A 20,570-nucleotide genomic window follows, 5' to 3' on the forward strand; every position below is an offset into this window, starting at 1 on the left:
TGAATACTCCTAAAAAATGACCATTAACATTTTTTATCTGTCTGGAGTACTAACACAAATATGTCAAAATTCAAAACCACATTGCCTAATACAAGATTCCTAATCAGTGCATTTGAGCACAAACTGACATAGCCACTGTTGTTCTGGCTAGAAGAGAATCTCAGGAGTAAGAGGATACCTGATAGCAATTATGCCAGAGTAGCTCTCTAAAAAAGGGGGCAGGGACCACAGGTAAGGGCAAAGATTGGTTTAAATTCTTTTGAACAAGTTTCCATAGGGCATGATCCAGAACTAGCTAGATATTAAAGTGTCTTATATTTTCAACAAATATCTAGAAGGGATCAGGATTTCCAGAAGCAAAAAATGAAAGGGTCTACAATAGAAGCTTCTTTCTTGAAAATAACACTTCCCCCACTCTCCCTGATTGTTCTGTTGAACACAGGGCACAAGAGTGGTTTCAGAGGAGACCAGTCCAACCAGGAGGTGCCATCCCTGAACTGGGAAGTCAAAGAAAGATGTACAACATGAGCACAGCTCCAGGGAGACTCAATGGAAGGCACCTGAAGTTTTGTTGAAGCTTCCTATCTGCCCAATACTCAGAGGGTATGGATGGTAGACACAGAACAAAGGGCTAAATGGGCAGCCATTGAATGCTTATGGAATAACCTAGAGCAGAACCCACCTGTGTTAGATGGAGTAAAGCCCGGCAAGGAGGGGCTGTTGAGGCCAGGGAGCAACACAGGAGGAATGCCCTGGAGTGCCGGATATGCTGTAGGAAGGTTAAGAGCCTGAAGAGGGGCATTATCAAACATCCCTTGCTGCTGAGCTGCCAGTCCGAGGACCTCATTGGCTTTTTTAATCCGGTCCAACTCTTGTTGAGCCATCAACTGACGTACAGTGGCTGGGTCAAAGTATTCTTTCTCCTTGTCCAACTGGCTTCCAATGGTGTCTTTAACTTTGGAGATATGCTGTTGGGAAAAGATATGGTCACGTACAGACAGCCGAGCGCTGTACTTGATGCCACACAAAGTGCACTCTGTTTTGGGTCCCTCATAACTCGTTTGGTTTATACCAAAATGCTTGGCCATGCTTAACTTAGACTTCTTTTCTTTTGCCCGGGCATTCTGGAACCAGACCTGAACAACTCTCTTTGGCAGTCCAATGTCATTGCCGAGGACCTCACACTCTAGCATGGTGGGTGTCCTGTAGTCATTAAAGCATGACTTGAGGACTTTCAGCTGCAGATTAGTCATTTGAGTGCGAAAACGTTTCTGCCCAGGCCGATCCCCATTGTCTCCAGATTTGCCTGCTGACCCACTTGCACCAGGACTTGGAGAGCAGGGGTCTGCAAGGCTTGAGGTTTCACTGTAGTCCACTGTACCTTCATTGTCATATTCTTTGCTGTAAAAGCTCGGGGCTGGGCTGACCAGACCTGATGACAACCGGTCTTCATACTCAGACATTGCCATCATGGCCGCTTTGGTCAACCCGTCATTGGGCGCAGATGAGGATTTGGTTTCAGTTGCTATTCCCGTCGCACTGTCGTTATCTGCGTTGCCCTCATCTCCAGTCGTGGTATCTGTGATTGCTGTGTTGACAGAGGAACAGTCATCATTGTCCAGTTTAGTCTGGTCAAAGTTTAGATTAACTGCAGACATGGAAGGGCTTTCAAAGTCTTCAATTCCTTCCACCTTGATGGAAGAAGGGCTAAGAAGAGTTCTGGGAGATAACTCCATGGTTTTACTCACAGGCGAGAGGGGAACACCTTGGCCATCACTACTGCTTGGGGGTAGGTGGGAAAAGCTAGTTCCATCAAAAATATCTCCTTTCATCTGGAGTCCCCCATCGCAGTCTAAGAGCATTGCAGACAGAGTTAGGTTGTAGCCAGCTCTCTTGGCTTCATGCCAATGACGGGACCGGATATGAGCCTCGAGAGCAGTCTTGGCTTTGAAGAGGGCTCTGCAAAAAGGGCACCTCCTGTGGGCCTGAGCTGGGCCCACAGCCCGGAACTGTCCTTTCCTTTCCCGGGCACGTGTGTTCTGAAACCAGACTTGTACCACACGTTTCTTCAGGCCTACCTCATGCGCAATGTGATCCAACATCTTTCGAGTTGGATTGGAGTCCAATAGGTACTTTTGGTAGAGAATTTCTAGCTGTTCTGGTGTAATAGTTGTCCGCAAGCGTTTGTCTCTCTGAGGTTCTTCTCCTGCCCCACTGTCGTTTTCACCAGGGCTTGCGCTGGCCTTTTCCTCCAGCTTCCTCTTCAGAGTGTTCATAGTGGAGGTTGGAGTTGAAGGAGAAGTGGCTGAGCTTGCTGGAATCTGAGGTATGGCCCCAGAGAGCAGCTGGCTCGCCAAGAGAGGGTTACTAGGGTCAAACAGCATGAAAGGCATATCCAGTGACCTGTCTAAAAACTGAGGGTGGATGAACTGATTCTGCGCACTCAGGAAGTGAAGCTGCTGGTGCTCCTGCCAATGTTCAAACGATGGAAACGCCAACTTACACTGGTCACACTGGTAGGGAATCAGCTGAGGAGGTAGGTTTGCCAACTGTTGAGGAGTTGACGTGTGGAGGGGCTTGAGGGGCAGGTGGGACAGCTGAGAAGGACTGGGGCTCGACTGGGGTAAGGGGCACTGAGGAGGCGGTGCTTGTGGAGGAGGCTGTGGTAATGAAGTGGGGGAAGTCAGCTGTGGAAGCTTTTGCTGGGCTGCATTTGTCTTCTGCTCAGGCTGGTCTTGCTGCTGCAGCTCTGCCTTTGGTTGTACTTGCTTTTCTTGGGTTGGGTTTGGCTGTGCACTGGGAGGTTCAGCCTGCTTTGGTTTCTCATCACTCACCTCTGTTTTTGAACTGAAGGTGGCCAGTTCATCAGCTTCTGCTGTAAGCTGCAAGAAAGCGGAGGAAGCTGTATTGGCTGATGGCGCTGGGGTGCTATAAGCCTGTGAGGGCATCGGGGTACTGCAGGAGGAGCTGGTGGGTGTCAGGATTTCCATGGCATCCATGGAATCCTCATTTTGGCTGTCATCCTGCCCCTCCTCATCCTCATCTTTGTAACACAGCTTCTTCTGGTGCTTGATGAGATCAAAGATGCGCTGAAACACCAGGCTACACTTTTTGCACTGGTAGTTTAGGTTGCTTGTTCGAATATACCTATCATTCGTAAGCTCACGCCGCTCTCCATCTTTGCCTTCTCCCTGATTCTCATAATTTTTCCTGGCCTTCTGTCGGGCATTTTGAAACCACACCACTATGACTCGGGTTGGAAGGTTTAGTAAATTAGAGAGTTGCTCAAATTCATCGTCCTTTGGGTAAGCATTGGCATCGAAGAAGTCCTGTAGGACCCTCAGCTGGTAGTCAGTAAACCGTGTTCTTGAAGACCTCTTGCTTCCCCAGTACTCTTGCTTCTGAGGTTCCGGCGAAGGGGGCCGGGAGTCAATCTTCAGCTCCTCCAGGCTGGTGATAGGAGGGTTGCTGAAGTTGTAAGGGGAGTCCTTATTACGCTGTCGCTCTTTAAAGAGAGTGTTTCTGAACCAGTGCTTGATCACTTTCTGGGGCAACCCAGACTTGTCGGCCATCTCTTTGATCTGCTCTTCACTGGGGGAGTTGTTAATGTCAAAATATTGCCGCAGAACTCGGAGCTGGTCATCCGTGATCCTGGTGCGAGGCCTCTTGTTCTGCTGCTGGAGCAGACTTGGATTAAGCTGATGCTGGTACAGCTGGGCCAGGTCAGCAGGCAGAGGCTCCACAGGTCCGAGCTGAGGGGGCAGCTGGGCTGGCAAGGTCTGAAGTGGCATCGTCTGCATCATCAGTGGCGAGAAGATGGGCAGCTCCATGGGCATGGAGAGCTGGGTGAGCGGAACGGATGGCTGGGCCGGTGCAATTGTAGGCGAAGTGATGGGTGGTGCGGACACAGGGATGGCTGGCGTGGAAGCAGGCTGAGGTGGTGCTGCAGGAAGTGGAGGTGGAGGGGGCGGAGGAGGAGGTGGTGGCGGCTCTGGGGTTTGGGGCCTCAGGGGGTACAGTTTATCGTAGTGTTCTCTGTACTGTTTGGCAAACCTCTCCAGCTGTTTAAAGGGAAAGTAATTTTGATGAACATGCTCTTGATGACTCTTTAAAATCAGGATGTTGGAAAATAACTTGCCACAGGAGTCACACTCGAGCTTTTCCAGATTCTCTCCCTGCTCGGTCTTCCCATTCTTTTTCTGCACCTTCTGCTTATTCTCGTTGTACTGAATGACCAGCTCAAAGCCAAAGTTCTCCAGCAAGGCCTTGGTAGCGTTCCCTCTGGCATCTGAGGCGATGCGTGGAGGAAGCATGGAAGGCTCAGAACTACCCCCTGGTGCCAGCTCTTTCTTCTCTTTGGCCTTCAAGGCATCTGGCAGAGACTCCTTTGGTCCTGTGTTGCCTTCTCCCCCTTCAGCACCATCCCTCTCTCTCTGGCTTTCTTTTTCCTTTTCTTTGATGACCAATTTGTTTTTCTTTTCAGGGTGCTGGCTTGGCTGAAGGAGGGTAGAGTGACTCTGGGATAGAGAAAGCTGGCTTTGCTGCAGGATCTGCTGGTGGCTCTGCTGTGGGATCTGAACCTGAGCCTTCAGATCTTCCAGCAGCCCTGGGCCTGTCCCAGTCAGCGTCAGCGCCCCACTGGTCACCGGCAAGCTCACCTCAGGGTTGAGCTGGAACTCAGCGCTGGGGATGTAGAAGGGGAAGAGGAGGTGCTGCTGTTGCTGCAGCTGTAGCAGGGTCTCCGTGGTCATGGGAAAGTGAGGAAGGAGGGTGGGGTTAAACAGCTGAGACTGGATCAGGGCAGCCTGCTGCTGCAGCTCCTGTTGCAAGTGAGCTTGAACTTGAGCTTGGGCCTGGGCCAGTGTCTGTGCTTGCTGCTGCTGCTGCTGCTGTTGCTGCTGCTGCCTCGACGCAATCATATCTGCCAGTTTCTTCCGATTGGCCTCCTTGGGCTCTGAAGGGGAAGTGATGTTGGCACTGATGGGATTCCCCAGGGGCGGCATTCCTACACTTTCAGTGGGCACTTGGCTCAGTAAGCTGGAGCTTGGAGCAATGCCAGCACTGCTTGGGTTGGTGGTGGTAAAGGTGTTACTGCCAGTGGTGCTCACAGGACTTGGGGTAGAGGAGCTTAGGGAGACACTGCTGCTGTTCCCATTGCTACTGCCACCTGCGGCCTCCAGCTTGGCTGCCCGGGCCTTGGTTTGATGTAACACAGACCTCATGTGGATCTCCAAAGTGGAGCTCTGGCTGTAGGCCACGTTACAAGTGTTACACTTAAAAGGCTTGTTGTCTGGGCTGCTGGTGGGTTCTGGCTGACCAGTTGCCGATTCTTGAAGGGCTCTCTTTAATTTATGCAGGTGGGAGACAGAATTATAGTGCACCAGCAGGATATTCTTTTGCGTGAAAGATTCCTTGCAGACAGTACACTTGTAAGGGCGAGAAGGGTCTAGAAATTTCTCCATGGTGAAGTTGGGGCCTTTTCTGAAAGGCAGAGCTCTCTTCGGTTCTGAGCCTGAGTCTTCTTGTACTGACCCAGAGTCACTGCCTGTGGGGCTCTGCTTCTCTTCCAAGTCACTCTCTTCCTCCTTATCTTCCTCAACAATTATGGTGTGGTCCTCGGCCAGGGTGGGGTCTCCCATTGCCAGGAGGTCCCCATTAGCCAGAAGGCCGCCATAAAGCTGCTGGATGTCGGCCTCACTCAACTCCAGGTGGCTCGTCTCAAGGTGTTTTTTCAGAGCCTGGAAAGTTCGGAAACTGCGCTGACAAAGACAGCACATGGTGGCGGCTCTGATCACATGGTACTGAGAATGCAGCTGCAGCTTTTCAATGGTCTTGAAAGCCAGGCTGCACTGATTACAGCGGTACTTGTACACGTGGCGATCTGACACGGGCAGCTGAGGCCTCTTGGTGTGAACCTCATTGAAGTGAGTCTGAAGAGCCGCAGAAGTTTTGAAAACCTGGTTGCACCCCTTCTTCCAGCACAGGAAACCCGAATCTTCTCTCATAGAGCCTGGGTCAGCAGAAGAGGGTTTTAGATCTCCACCGTGCTCTGTGCTCACGGAGGGCAAGATGTTCTTTCCAGGATCCTCTGAGGTTTCTGTAAAAAAAAACATCAAGCCCAATGATAAAGAGGGCTTTGTTTCAAGGATGGCACCGAGAGCTGTCTACCTAGCAAGGCCTCAGGAATACAGAATCTGACGATGAGGGAAACACCCAACCTGAACACACAGCCTCCTGCTTTCTTTCCCTCTAATAGAGCAAACATATTAGGAGCAGGTCCACAAGAACGGAGAGGACTGAAAGGAAATACAAAAAGTGTTGCCTCCTAATAAGCCTGTATTCTATCACATATCTGTCTTTTAAACAATATTTAAAATTGCTTAGCTCAGAATCCTCAATTTCTCCAGAACTAGTTTGAAGGTTACTGATTTTAAGTGGGTTCACCTTTTACATGGACCAGTATTATAGAATACTGGAGGCCCGTTGCATGAAATTCGTGCACGGGATGGGGTCCTTTCACCCCAGCCTGCACCCTCTCCAATCTGGGACCCCTTGGGGGATGTCAGACTGCCGGTTTAGGCCCGATCCCAGGGATCGAGCCTAAACCGGCAGTCAAACATCCCTCTCACAATCCTGGACCACTGGCTCCTAATTGCTCACCTGCCTGCCTAGTTGCCCCTAACTGTCGCCCTCCCTCTCCCCCCCCCGCTGGCCTGGTTGCCCCACGCAGCCTGCTGTTAAGTCGTTTGGTCGTCCCTCACTAACAGCCCTGCCGGCCTGGTCGTAGGCAGCCATCTTATGAGGGCATGAGGGTTAATTTGCATATTACCTCTTTATTATATAGGATGTGAATTAATGCTATCCTGAGTTATGGGGCATATTTGATAACTGTGGTCCATTGTAATTTAAGAAATTTTGGAATATATTTTTAGGCATTTTGACTGTCATCTCTATTCAATAAGCAATGAACATTCAAGTGGCCAATTAGTAAAATACAGTACATTTTTTCCTATAATGAGCATACCCATAAATATTCTGACCCCTATCAGCTGTCCACAGCCTAATATGCTGACAGGAGGTGAACGATGTAGAAGAGCCTCATAAATGGAGGTCTAATGATCTGTCGAGGTACGAACCATCATGGGGCACCACCATCATCCCTGTCTACGACAAGGTACCCCTATACTATATCCTGAGGCAATCCTAGAAGACTCAGAGAACTTGGGAGTGGAGGCAGCTCCCAGAAAGATAACTAACCCAGAGCCCTGAAATCCCCTATGTGCTCTATAAGTTCCTAATAATTAAGTCCTCGGAGATGGAGTGTTTAACAGCTTAGGATGGTGAGTTATGGGTCTGTTCATTGAGTCTCAGGTTATTCACTCCCAAAGGGGACGTGCCCACCAAAATCCTACTTGTTCTCACCTGATTTTATCACTTTAAACCATATGAGTAGTACACAAAAATCTGCCAAGAACCAGAGTACAAAGTGGCTGCCAACAGTGACCCTCATCTTTTGATCAGTTACAGTCAGCTTAGGAGTACTGTAAAGGATTCTGGGCACCCTCGCTCTGTGAAAAACACCAGCCCGACATTTCATTCTGTTTCCATTAGCAGGGGTCAAGGATAATGACACTAACCAGGCTGCTTGCCTGCCTCCTCAACATTGGGGTTCCCGTCTCGATCTGGAACAGCCGCTGGGAGAAACATGCTGCTGGGCATCACCATCTCAGGGGTGGTCACCTGAGGAACAAGAGGCAGAGAAACGCAGAGAGTCAAATGGAGAGGAAAGAGACACAAAATAGGGAAATGTGTAAAAATTATTTAATAAGCAAAATTAGCCTTCACCAGTGTAAAGCTGGAGGTGTCACTTTTCATAGCTCACTGAAGATTCATGTTTATTAGACAAAGCTCACATCAGTCAAAAGTGTTTCTACGGTTACATTCTGGACATAATTAGCAGTGCACACTTGAAGAATAATCTTATTATTAATATTTTTCCTTTATGCAGAATTTTGACTTTGATCACTGACAATGTTTTGTCATGGGCTGTGAAACTTCTTGTGCAACCAATTAGGTAGATAAGTTGAAAGGCCCACCTTAAGCTGCTGAAAACATAATAAGGGCCCTAATTAAATCATACCTAGTAAAGTACACTGTAATCTTGAAGCAGGGAGCATTGTAGTACTGTTTTCAAATGTATTCAGGCAAGAAAAGGAGGGGAATAAGAGCAAAGGAAAGGGTAAGAAGAAGAGAAGAGAACAAAGGAAGGCTAAGGACACGCAGACACACTGGCAGTTTTTCCAGGAAACAACATTTTGTAACCCTTTACAAGCTGAGATCAAGTGCAAATAAGCATTTCTTATGACTCACTTAAGCCAGGATTTCTTCTGGAGTTTCTGCTCGAGGTACACAGCATCAGAGGGGAACCTCTGGCCAGTGTCCCAGCTACACAGGGTGCCCTGCAAAGCATCCTTCAACAGGGTGGCCCCCCTTTGGCCACTGTTGCCCAATAGAGCAATTCCAGAATTAGCCTGGATTAAAAGAGCTGCAATTTTAGGTCAGATCCTCAGACATTTCTCTAGGCTTCCCTGCCATCTGGCCAGAAGCTTGTCCAAACAACTTATCATTTGCCCCACATTAATGTGATAAACAGCCCTCAATACCCAATATAAGGATAAAAGGTTCATTGTTTAAAAAGAAACAATGTCCCTTTGCCTGCTATAGGGTGGGAAGGTGATGATATTCCCAAATGAATCAGAAATTGTTTCCTGTTTGATGACAGCCAGAGAAATGATCTGACCTCAAGATTACAGAAACTACAGTCACCACTAACCTTTCCACACAGCATCTAGCCCATTTGGAGGCATTAGTTTCCCATCAACAACCCAAATACCATGACAATATCTTCACTTGCTGTTGCAATGATTGGAACCACTGGATTACTGTTCAAAATGAAATATTTTAAGTAAATTCCTATTTCTAATCATTTGAAGTTCTTGGCCTTGCTCAAAATAGCTACTGACATGTTACTAGAATCATCAGTGATGGGCTCAACTGTCAGAGGAAACCCAGACAACTGTTCACATTGACACCAGAAAGGTAACGCCCCAACACATTTCTGGGTGTTTGCATAATTTCAACAACCCCAGATGCTAATAGGTGCAAAATTAAGCAACAGGCACTATGGAGAGGGGTTCTGAGAAACCCGTGTTTACAAGAGCAGGTGCATAGCAGGTGCACATGTGACAGAATCCCTGCTCTCACAGACACCTGCACCTCCACAGAAAACTCGTGGCAGCTGGTTAAGACTAGCTGTTGATGAATCGTTAGGAATGGAGCAGAGATTGCCAAACTCATTCCATCTATTTTCTTTTTAATAGAAAGCCTTTCTGACCAGTGTGGTTAGGGAGTCCAGCAGGAGACCAAGAAGTGAAAGGTCACCCATTAATTTATAGTCCTCAGCTGAGGGGGAGCACAAGGTTGGGGGCTAGAGGGCGGAGAAAGGGAAAGGAAAAAAGATGCCCCCCCGCCTCCTTTCTCGGTTGTAGCGGCAGGATCAGTCCTTTCCTGGGATCTTTTGGAATTATGAAAAATGAATCATGAGAAATAAAAAAAAGCCCTACAGAGTAAAAAAGAATAAAATTACCTAACACCTCAGCTGCACATCATTATAGAAAACGGGGGGCTTTTTATACGCATTACAGTAAGGCAGACATCCCCTCTAACAGACTCAGTACGACGGATCAGTAATTGTTTTCATACACTTTAATTAGAAAAACTCAGATGGCTATGAATAATAATGGAAAAGAGAGACTTTTGCACTTGAAAGGTTGAAGTCAATCAAGTGTGAATGATGGCAAAAAAGAAAAAAAAAAGACACCAATTCATCAGCCCTCTGTTGTCTCGCTGCGACTTTAATCATAATTCCTGATTGGGATTCAAGAAGGCAGTAAGCAGCGGTTCTTTGTCTGCCTTCACCTTCCATCAATTAACTCTCCCCGAAATATAATCATCAACCTCACATGCTCCTCTGCATCTTAATCTGGGCCTCCAAACCTGTAAGTCTTGCCCCATATGTGTTTAAGTAATTACTTTTATCTACCTGCATCTTCTCATCTATAGCATCTCCCTCAGAAGAAAAAAAGCCTGTGTATATAAAATTTTAACGAGCAAGAAATTCTCAGGAGGCAAAAAGGAGTATCCCTAAAGGGAATCCTAAGGATCTAGAAGTTCTGGCAAGGCCTCTCTGAGCCTGTGTCTGAACAGAGAGGTTGAAAAGAGAAGCCTCCTTGTTGCACAGGTGATGGAGGGACCCATGTCAGCTCTCAGACACTAATGACCCCTCCCATGCCTGTGTCCATTCCTCCCTCTCCTACCAGCTCCCAGAGCTTTCCACTCAAAGTGTGCATGCTTTTGCGTAAAGCCATAAATCTAGTCCCGCCAACAGCTTACTGAGGAGTTCTAAGGAAAGGAGAGTTGGCCAAAGGCACAGTTCCTTCAAAACTCGCCTTGGCAAACCCCACCTCCTATTTTTTAAACTGTGTGCAAGGTTCAGACTATCCCAGCCACAGTATCCGACGGAGAGCTGAAAGTCAGTCGGAAAGCAATCATTTAACTGCTGAGCACAGTTCTGTAAAGACCTTCCCTTTCGAGGAGCTTTGCGGAGTGTAGATTTCTGAGACAACAAAACCTGGCTACAATATAACCAAAGCCATCCCAAAGGTGCCCAAACCTCGCCCTCCACTAACTGAATCCACCACCAGCTCCCCTGCACATGTGTGCACATGTGCACATACACTCTCTCCCTCTTCCCTGTCTCCTTCTGCCTACTCTCCTACTCTAGACTCAAAGCCAAACAAAACATTTTAGGTTTGGCCAGATAATAGTACCAATAAGTCCAAACACCTACACTTTTTACATTGATACTGCCATCCACATAGATTGATTTTTCTAATAATCTGTATACTGATAAACGTGTTCAATTATGTCCCTGTATTCTACCCATTATATATAGAGGGGACCAGAGACTATTAAAACAGACTTTTAACCAAAAGTAAAACAAAGTTTTTCTGGTAAGAAAATTCAATTGATTGGACCCATTATTTTTTCAGAATTTGGGTCACTCAAGATTGGCCTTGGCCATCCACAGGCAGTTCTACGGTGATCTTATTAACCTATTAGGAGAGGTGATCTGAAATTATTCTAATAACCCTAAAGATGCAGGTAGATAAAAGTAGTTACCTAAACACATAAGGGGCAAGACTTACAGGTTTGAAGGCCCAGATACCACATGTGTTCCTCCCATGCTTTTGAGCCAAGTCCACTACATTTCTTCCAGAGTATGTAGAGTTGATGGGAATGTAGTATAAAAGCTGAGCTCGAGTGCTGAAAGTTCAAAAACCAACAGCGGCTCTAATCTTCCTGACAAGTAAACAGGTCTCATGTATAACCAGAAATGTGGAGTTTTGCTCTGACTGAAATTCTTCAAGTTTAAGCAATTCTCATATCTAACAATAGCAACAGAAGAGTTCCACGCTGAAAGCCTCCACGTTTAAGCAATGCCAAAACAGCTTAGTTGTTGAAAATGAAGGGCCTCATGTGACTCTGCTCATCCATTCATCTGACCATCATTCTCTAAACACTGCTCAGGGTCCCTGTGCCACCTGCTTGTGAGAGAGCAAGACAAGGTCCCTGTGCCAAGTAGCTCACAATCCAAAATAATTAATGTATTTTCTTAGAGTAAGTGTTGACCTGGTTTCTCTGAGACACTCATCCTTACTGCCTTAGCACCGCCCACCTAAGTGGGGCTTCTTTCTGAAAGGCTCACTTTTCCAAGTGAAAGTTTGGACTTGCCAAAGCCTAGACTCCCAAAGAAGCCTCAGATCCTTCACTTGTCAGTGAAAATCAATAGAATGAAGAACCTCAGAGGGGCGGGGGGGGGGGGGGGGGCGGGTCAGGGAAAGCCTTGGACCCAGGCCTTCCTGGCCCAGACCTGGCCAGTCTCTATGAATGAGGTACTTGTTCTATTAGAAACATTCAAGCATGAAGTTAAAACGCACCTGCTTCCAGACCTGAGCAATCCAGTTAGTGGTGCAGCTAAAGCCGACTGCTCCAGGGAGAGGCCGGTTGCTCACTCCTCTCCTGCACCTCAAGGGCATCTGGGACCTGCCAGTTGGTCTCTGCACTAATGCAGCCAGCAAACCAGGGCACCTCTTGGCAGCACAACTTCAGAGGTTTTTTCCTTCCCTCACCACCTTCCCAATGTGCCAGGCTGGGCACTGACCATGGAGTCTACAGGGGTTTCTCTCTCTGACTTGTTTCCTTTCTAAAATATCTTGTAGGTAGTTCTCTCTCCCTTTTTTAAAAACATAAAACCCATGAGGAAAAACTGCAGGGCCACATTAGCTTTCATGTGGGACAGACTCAAACATGGCCATGAACCAGATCTTAAAAACTAAGGATGACAAAGACTGAAAATGGAGGTGAATGGGAGGGGGCGGAGGGGGGGAGGGGGAGAGAGAGAGAGAGAGAGAGAGAGAGAGAGAGAGAGAGAGAGAGAGAGAACAAACACAGACAGAAAAGAGAGCCGAGAAGGAGAATGAATTGGAGAAGAGCTTCATTAGACTGAGAGAGGCAAGCAGTGGCAGTATACCAAGGTCACTTCTAATTTAGACCATCTAATTGGCAAACAGGCTCCAAATGGCTATCATCTCATAGGGCTTGGAATTAATGAAGCCTGATTATTTTCATTACTTTCCTCTGAGATGGAGACAAAGTAAGAAAGCTGGTACCCAGGCAGGTGCAACAGCCCCAGGGCAGTGGCCACCCAATAGGCCCCGGTGGGGGGTGGGAGGTGGGGTAGACCAGCTTATCCCAGAGATTCACAAAAGCACAGGCATACAACAAGCCCAGAGAAACAGATACTGACTGAAAAAAAATCACAGGAGAAAAACTATTGCTCCCACAAGGGAGAAAGAGAGAGCTGCAGGCAGTGAAGGGAAACCTATGCATGTACAAAAAAATAGTGAATTAAAAAAACAGCAAAGAGAGAGAAGGCGAAGGGCTAGAGAAAAAGGTGTTCCTGGGATGCTCAGGGGCCAACCCCCATGTCCACTGCGAGGGTGTATTTTGTTAAGTGATCAAGGAACAAAGACAATTTCCTGACATTAATGTTCCAGGATCCCAGTGGTGTGGCCTGTCACTTAGAGCGATAGTGATCAATTAGAATAATTTAAGAGTATTGAAATGCGTGGTAGGTGGTCTTTCCCATTCTCTTTTTGGGCCAAAACCATGCCCCCCACGTCCTCAATATTCCTTTCCCAAGTCAGTGGGGAAGTGAGAACACAGTCCAGTAGCTCCAAGACCCCACACGGGTTTGAAATCTAAGTTCTCTGTAAGTGGGTGCCAGGTCTGTGGAACGGAGTTTGGGGGCTGGCTGCTCAGTCAGGTCTGGAGGGGCACTTGTCTCATTGCCTTTTAAGCTTTATAGATTTTTCTTTCATGTGACATGTCTAATGACACCCTTTGGAGCTCGGTTTCCAATGGGCCGAGCAGAATGGAATGCCATGAGTGCAGTTTCCATAGTGCAGGGCCAGAGCTGCAGTTCCCAATGGAGAATGTTTTTCAAGCCCCTTCATCAGTAAAGAGAAGGGGACCCATGGAAGACACAGATATGAGATGCGGAGCATAAGCAAGCAGCTGTTACCATAGCAACAGACATATTAGACACTGCAGGTTCCTGAAAGCTGTCTGATAAGGTATTATTAAATGAAGCCTCCTAAAAACACTCTCCATTTACAACTGAACGGAAAGACATTGTGTAGAAAGTAATCTATTTCCACTTATCAGGGTGGAATTTACTTTGAGAGGAACCGAAACCCAATTCAAACCTTATCCTGAGACCTTGGACCCAGACAGCAAAAAATATTTACCAGAATTTATAGCTTTCGATACCCTGGACACACCCCATGTCTGCCAGGAATTGTCTATTTAGTGAATTTTGCCAGCTTTTCCTATTCAGCAGCCAAAGGCGGCTAACTTAGTCAAGCCACTTGGCAAGGAGGAAGATTCACTCCTCTTCCTGCCATTCATCGCAGCCATTCAGGGACAAAGCAGACACGACTTCCTCCTCCTAGAGGATGAATGGCCATGCATTGGCCATTCCTTGATAATACGGTTTTAAAAAGTGGAGCTCTGATTTGAGGGGCATTTCTCATCATGCTGTTTTCAGAGCTCCCTCCTCCACTTGGCCAAGAACATAGAGATATACAGTCAAAAAGCCTCACCAATACTTCCCCATGGCCAGTTTTCTCATGAAATTACAGTAAAATACCCTCCAGGGGCAGGATTTTAACCACAAGTTCATTATAATCATTTAGTTGTAACAAATGCAAATTCCGTTTTAACACCAAACTTTCCAGAGGAAGGAGAGTGGTATCTGCTTTGACTCATCAGGGCAGAGACCAAGATCCAGTCCTCAAGCAGGAATCTGAGTTCCCAGTGAGGTCCGGCCACAAATTCCGCTCCAGCCCTGGCTGCTCATCTTTTCCTACTGAGCTAAAGGATCAAGGTGGAAACGCTTCAGATAAAACCAGCCTCATAACGTGAAAAACCAATTCAGACTGACAGCCATGCAATGACCCAACCTTCTCATGCAAAGAGAGAGTACCTTTAAGGCATCCTTATACATCCAACACAGAGGAAAACCCTTGTATGATTACCTTTCCCACAACTTTTAACTTTACTTCTGAATCCATTCACTTTTTCTTGTTCCCAGCAAATCAACATCCTATAATCAACACATTTCCCACAATTTGCACACTTTTCAGAAATGTCTAGAAAACATTTCCATCATCTGCTGTGGGAAGATGAGGTGCACAGGGATTTCTGTGCAAGGTGCCAAGTTCAGCCTCTTTAGGGACCATGTTTCTCCTACATAATTATGTTGTCAGAGATTCTTCCAGAACAGTATTTATTAACTTGGTTCCATGGATGAGTTTTAGGGCATCCCTATGCTTCCTGACATTGTACAGACAATTGTGTATAAGCATAATACTTGATGGAGGTTTTAATAGTGGTTGTCAAACTTTAGTATGCATAGAGTAACCCAGTAAGGCTACTGAATTGTTTTTACCAGTCTCCGGAAAGGTTGAGAATCACTGCTTGAGAAGGTGCCAGCTAGTGGGTAATACCCAGAAATACCTAGTTAGTGGGTAACACCTAGAAATATCTTAGGGATTGGTACCCAAGCAAATACAATAGTAACATCCTGCCCTTGAAGACTGTTGGTAAATTAACAAGATTCATAATGACCACCAGACTTGCTACCTAAAATGTACCTTACTATTGCTATTATAAAAATATGACAAAAAAAAATGGATGTTTGAAAGTAATTTACATTCTATTCCTTAGCGACATATAAAAGAAACTTACTGTCATACAGATTACTATAGACCCACAAACCTAGACTAGATTTATATTAAACAGAAAAAATAAACAACTAGCAAAAGGAAAATTTAATTAAGTATTGAAAATGCTTCCCTCTCACCTGCCCAGCATGGCTCAGTGGTTAAGTGTCGACCTATGAACCAGGAGGTCATAGTTTGATTCCCAGTCAGGGCACATGCCCAGGTTGTGGGCTCGGTCCCCAGTGTTGGGCATGGAGGAGGCAGCCGATCAGTGATTCTCATTGATGTTTCTATCCCTCTCTCCCTCTCCCTTCCTCTTTGAACTCAATAAAAATTATTTTTAAGAAAAAAAAATGCTTTCCTCCCTACATATCTCTCTGTTCCTTTGGGCTCTCATGGTTCCAGGCCATCAATGGCAAATGTAATGAGGCCTGAGAAAATCCCCTTGTGGAGTTATTTGCAAGGCTGGTAAGAATGCCAAGGAAACCTGTTACATCTACAGAATCCCACCATCCACAGAGAGAGGTTTTTACTTACAGAGAAACTTTCAACAACGTTCACCGTTCTATTTGATAACACCCACAGCGAGTGAATTTCTACTCGAAAGAACTCTGAAATGAAATCCATGCTAGGTCACCTTTGAGTTTCCCATTGGCTGCTAACGTCCTCTGATGCATCACCAATGATGTTACATCACTTTCATCATTATTCATTAATCTTGCATAACCAAATGGAATGGGAAAGGCCTAGGGGTTACATGTCTGTGACCTGCACTTTACATGATGGAATTCTGAACAGACTACCTCTCTGGGAATCTTCATACGAAAAGGCAAACTAATTTCCCATTACTCCACTGCTGAAATAAGTTAGAGGTGAGACTGATTCTCCTCCGTAGTTTTTCCTCTAGTGATCAGGAAAGGGCTTTCTCAGCAGTCCCAACACATATAGAAAGTAAGAAGTTCATATCACCTGCAATACTTTGAAAAGTCTTCACATCAGAACTAGATTTAAATCTTTATACTAACCTTTTGGGTCATGTTTATAGAAGCCACTTAAAGCCATGCTTTCAAAACCTGCAGGCGTAGCAACATCATGTTCAAAATGCAAAGCCCTGATGCATGAATCAAGCAACATGTGCTATCCAGCTGACTGTTTTCCTGCTTTGAGAATAAAAGTGTCCACTTGAGAAATGCCCATGTTTCAGGGGCTACCCTCCTAGAGTCGGAAAATGTGAGTTCAACTCTCAACTTTGCCACTTACAAGGGATATCAAGTCAGTTAACTCCTGAGCCTCAGTTTCCTCAGCTGTTAAAGTAAATGTCAAGACTCTTTTGTGAGGATGCAATGAGCATACTATCTAATAAAAGAGAAACATGCAAATTGACCGTACCTCTGCTACACTTACAAGCCACGCCCACCAACCAATCAGGAGCGAGTATGCAAATTAACCCAACCAAGATGGCAGCGGCCATGGAGCTGGAGTGAGCAGGAGGCTTGGGTTGCCCCAGACGATGGAGGAAGCCAAGCTTCCTGCCTGCCCTGGCCTCCGCTCAAGGCTACAAAGTTTCATTTATAGAAGATAAATAAATCCCAGATACCTGCTTCCAGTCGGCCCTGGCCTCCGCTCAAGGAGGCGCTGAAAAAAAAAAAAAAAAAGGCAAAAAAGGAGGAGCTGGGAGCTTGGATTGCCGGGGCCATGGCCAGCCTGCAAACAGCCATCAGCCCTTCACCCAGGCTGGCCAGGCACCCCAGTGGGGACCCCCACCCTGAAGGGGCTATGGCCAGCCTGCAAACAGCAATCAGCCCCTCACCCAGACTGGCCAGGCACCCCAGCGGGGACCCCCACCCTGAAGGGGGTGTGGCCAGCCTGAAAACGGCCCTCAGCCCCTCACCCAGGCTGGCCAGGCACTCCAGCTGGACCCCCACCCATGCACCAGGCCTCTATCTATACTAATAAAAGGGTAATATGCTAATTAGACTAGGAAACCTTCTGGACATTCTTCTGGACAACACCGTGGTGGCGGGGCCGAGGTAGAGGTGGTTAGAGGCCAAGAGGGGAGGGCAGTTGTAGGTGATCAGGCCAGGATGGGACAGCAGTTGTGGGTGATCAGGCTGGTGGGGGGCGGGGCCGTTGGGGGTAAGCAGACCAGCAGGGGGGCCAGCTGGGGGCGAGCAGGCCGTCAGTGGGGGTCAGTTGGAGGTGATCAGGACAGCGGGGGGGGGGGGCAGTTGGGGGCGAGCAGGCCAGTGGGGAGGGATGGTGGGGGCGAGCAGGCCAGCAGGGGGGTAGTTGGGGGTGAGTAGGCCGGCAGGGGAGGCAGTTGGGGGTGATCAGGCTGGCGTGGGGAATTTGGGGGCAAGCAGGCTGGCAGGCAGAGTGGTTAGGGGCAATCAGGCAGGCAAGCAGGCAGGTGAGCGGTTAGGAGCCAGCAGTCCCGGATTGCGAGAGGGATGTCCGACTGCCTAAAGTCCAACTGCCAGTTTAGGCCCGATCCCTGTAAACCAGCAGAACATCCTTTGAGGGGTCCCAGATTGGAGAGGGTGCAGGCCGGGCTGAGGAACACCCACCCCCACCCCCCGCATGTACGAATTTCGTGCACCAGGCCACTAGTCTATATATATAAAAGCCTAAGTGATGGTTCGATGTGATGCGCAATTACCACCAGGGGGCAGATGCTCCGGCTGGTAGCTATGATGCACACTGACCACCAGAGGGCAGATTATCAATGCAGGAGCTGCCGAGCTGTGGTGACTTGGCAGCTGCCGTTCTCGAGTGATGCACCCGGAACCAGAGAGGAGGGAGCCCAATTCCAGGGTGTGTCACCCAAGAACCACCCTCTCGCAATCCAGAACCCCTCAGGGGATGTCAGAGAGCTGGTTTCAGCCCAATCCCCGCAGGCCAGGAATCCATGCACTGGGCCTCTAGTAATGAATATAAGAGCAACATAGACCATGACCTGCTCAATAAAGGTTTGGAGAATCTGAATAACAATTTCTTCACATAAATGATTAACTGCTCTAGGCCTCTGCATCCCTCAGGGAGAGGATGATGAAAAGGGAAAGTTGAGAAACACATATGTATTCAGCTCTTTGGGCCACGGTCATGCTAAATCTAAGGTAGACAGTGTAGCACAAAATCACAGAACTAGACCATTACAAAAATTTTTTTCCCCTCACTAGAGGATATTTTTCCTATTGATTTCTAGAGAGAGTGGAGGAGGGAGAGAAAGGGAGGGCGAGAGGTAGAGAGAGAGAAAGAAACATCGACATGAGAGAGACACACATCAATTGGTTGCCTCTCACACTTGCCCCTACCAGGGCCGGGGAACCTGCAACCGAGGTACAGTCCCTTGACCAGGAATTGAACCTGCAACACTTCGGTCCACTGGCTGATGCTCTAAGCACTTAGCAAAAACGGCCAGGGCTAGGATCATCTTTGACATTTCCAACTCTACACTGACTTTCTCATCCAACAACACAGTATCTTGTCCATGCTATTGCATCACCTTTGACCCCTGGGAAAAGGAGAGCTGCAGGTCCTGCTCCTGGCTGTCTTACCGTCATAATGAGCTTCTCCACGCAGTCTGGTGCCACGCTGTGGAGGTGGGTGAGGTGCAGCTGGAGGTGGATCTTGTTGTTGAGCATGTCCTGGCACAGGGGGCAGCGAAGCATGGGTTGCACTGAGTGCTGTGTCATGGCATGCACCCGAAGCCGGTTGACGTCGGCATTGCTGTACTTGCAGTAGGGACACTGGTACATCTGTGGGGAACACACCCATCCCTCTGGCTGAGTCTTCAGTTCCCGCTGGCAACCAAGTCAGCCCCAAGCCCGCCCACCCAAGAGTTCCTTCCCACCTGTGTCTGAAACATTACCCCCACCAGCAGAGCCCCTTCCCACCTCACCTGCTCTGCTTTGGTCTCCTCCGATGTTTTTGGTCGCTTCGAAGAGAGAGGAGACTCCGAGCTACCTGGGAAGGAGATGCGCTTGGAGGTTACAGGAGAGTCTGTCAGCTCCTTTTCTGCTTGGCTGGACGATGCTGGAAGAAAAAGCAGAAGATGCAATACAGCAGCCAGACCAGGCCAGCTCCTGGACGCTTTGTTTTGGGTGAAAATCAACATTCATTTATAGCACAGGATTTTCTTGAAACACCAAAATCCAAGCAGGATGAGCATCCAGACTGACTTATCAAGCACATTGGAAAAGAAGCAAGTGTTTCTCTCCACCCCTCCCCCACCATGAATTTTCTGTTACTACTTTAACAGCTGAACACTAAGGAAAAATGGTAAAGAAATGGATGACAAGGCTGAGTTGGATAAAGCTCAGTTCATTCAGTCTATTCTGACGTCCTCCAATCAAGACACAATCTGCTGACTTGTGGGCTCAGGGTGGGTGTAAGAATCTCCCCAACTGCTTCACCAAAACCACTCACCAACCTGAGTACCAGACACTGTTTCACAGAGATAATAAACTACGTGCCCCAGCTTTACTGTCCCAGCTCCTGGAATCACAGCACATCACGGAGGACACGATCAGTGTGACCTGAGGAACATTCACATGGACGTCTGCACACAAATGCAGGGCAGGCAAAAGTAAGCTTACAGGTGTCTATATGGGAAGCAATACATAATCTCCATGTATAAAAAGCCTAAGCAACCGGCTGACCAGCGACCAGCCGGTAACTATGACACGCACTGACCACCAGGGGACAGGCGCTCAACGCAGGAGTGGAAACCACAGGCATGGAAACATGGAACAGACTGATGAATCTCAGAGGAAAGGGGGAAGGGGGGGGGCGGGAAGAGATTAACCAAAGATCTTATATGCATACTAGAGGCCAGGTGCACGGATCTGTACACCAGTGGGGTCCCTCGGCCTGGCCTGCACCCTCTCACACTCCGGGACCCCTCAGGGGATATCGGACTGCCAGTTTTGGCTCGATCCCCGCAGGTCATGCTGAGGGACCCTACTGCCTCTAGTTAATTAATAATAATGCAAGAATAAACTCTGTGTTATGCATGCTCACAACTGTAAACCCACTTTTGCCCCACCCTGTGTTTGGGGGGCGGGGGGATGGAGGATGGGCAATCAAGTCTGAGTTCAGCAACCTGCTTTCGGGGAAGAAGTAACTGAAGAGTGGAATGAGGCAGGGGGTGAATTTAACTTC

The 20,570-nt window shown here is 47.7% G+C and overlaps 1 protein-coding gene across 1 annotated transcript in view; it reads right to left on the reverse strand.

Moving 5' to 3' along the window:
• The window catches only part of ZFHX3 (zinc finger homeobox 3), a 160,833-nt gene that overhangs the window by 9,491 nt on the left and 130,772 nt on the right, over nt 1-20,570 (reverse strand). Inside the window, exons 5-8 of the mRNA XM_054710419.1 lie at nt 19,309-19,442; nt 18,965-19,165; nt 7,638-7,740; nt 683-6,097 (exon numbers count right to left, since the gene is read on the reverse strand). Coding sequence (XP_054566394.1) covers nt 683-6,097; nt 7,638-7,740; nt 18,965-19,165; nt 19,309-19,442 — 5,853 coding nt within the window. The remainder of the gene's footprint in view (nt 1-682; nt 6,098-7,637; nt 7,741-18,964; nt 19,166-19,308; nt 19,443-20,570) is intronic.

The sequence above is a fragment of the Eptesicus fuscus genome, chromosome 21, assembly GCF_027574615.1.
Source record: "Eptesicus fuscus isolate TK198812 chromosome 21, DD_ASM_mEF_20220401, whole genome shotgun sequence".
In the NCBI taxonomy this organism is placed as follows: domain Eukaryota; kingdom Metazoa; phylum Chordata; class Mammalia; order Chiroptera; family Vespertilionidae; genus Eptesicus; species Eptesicus fuscus.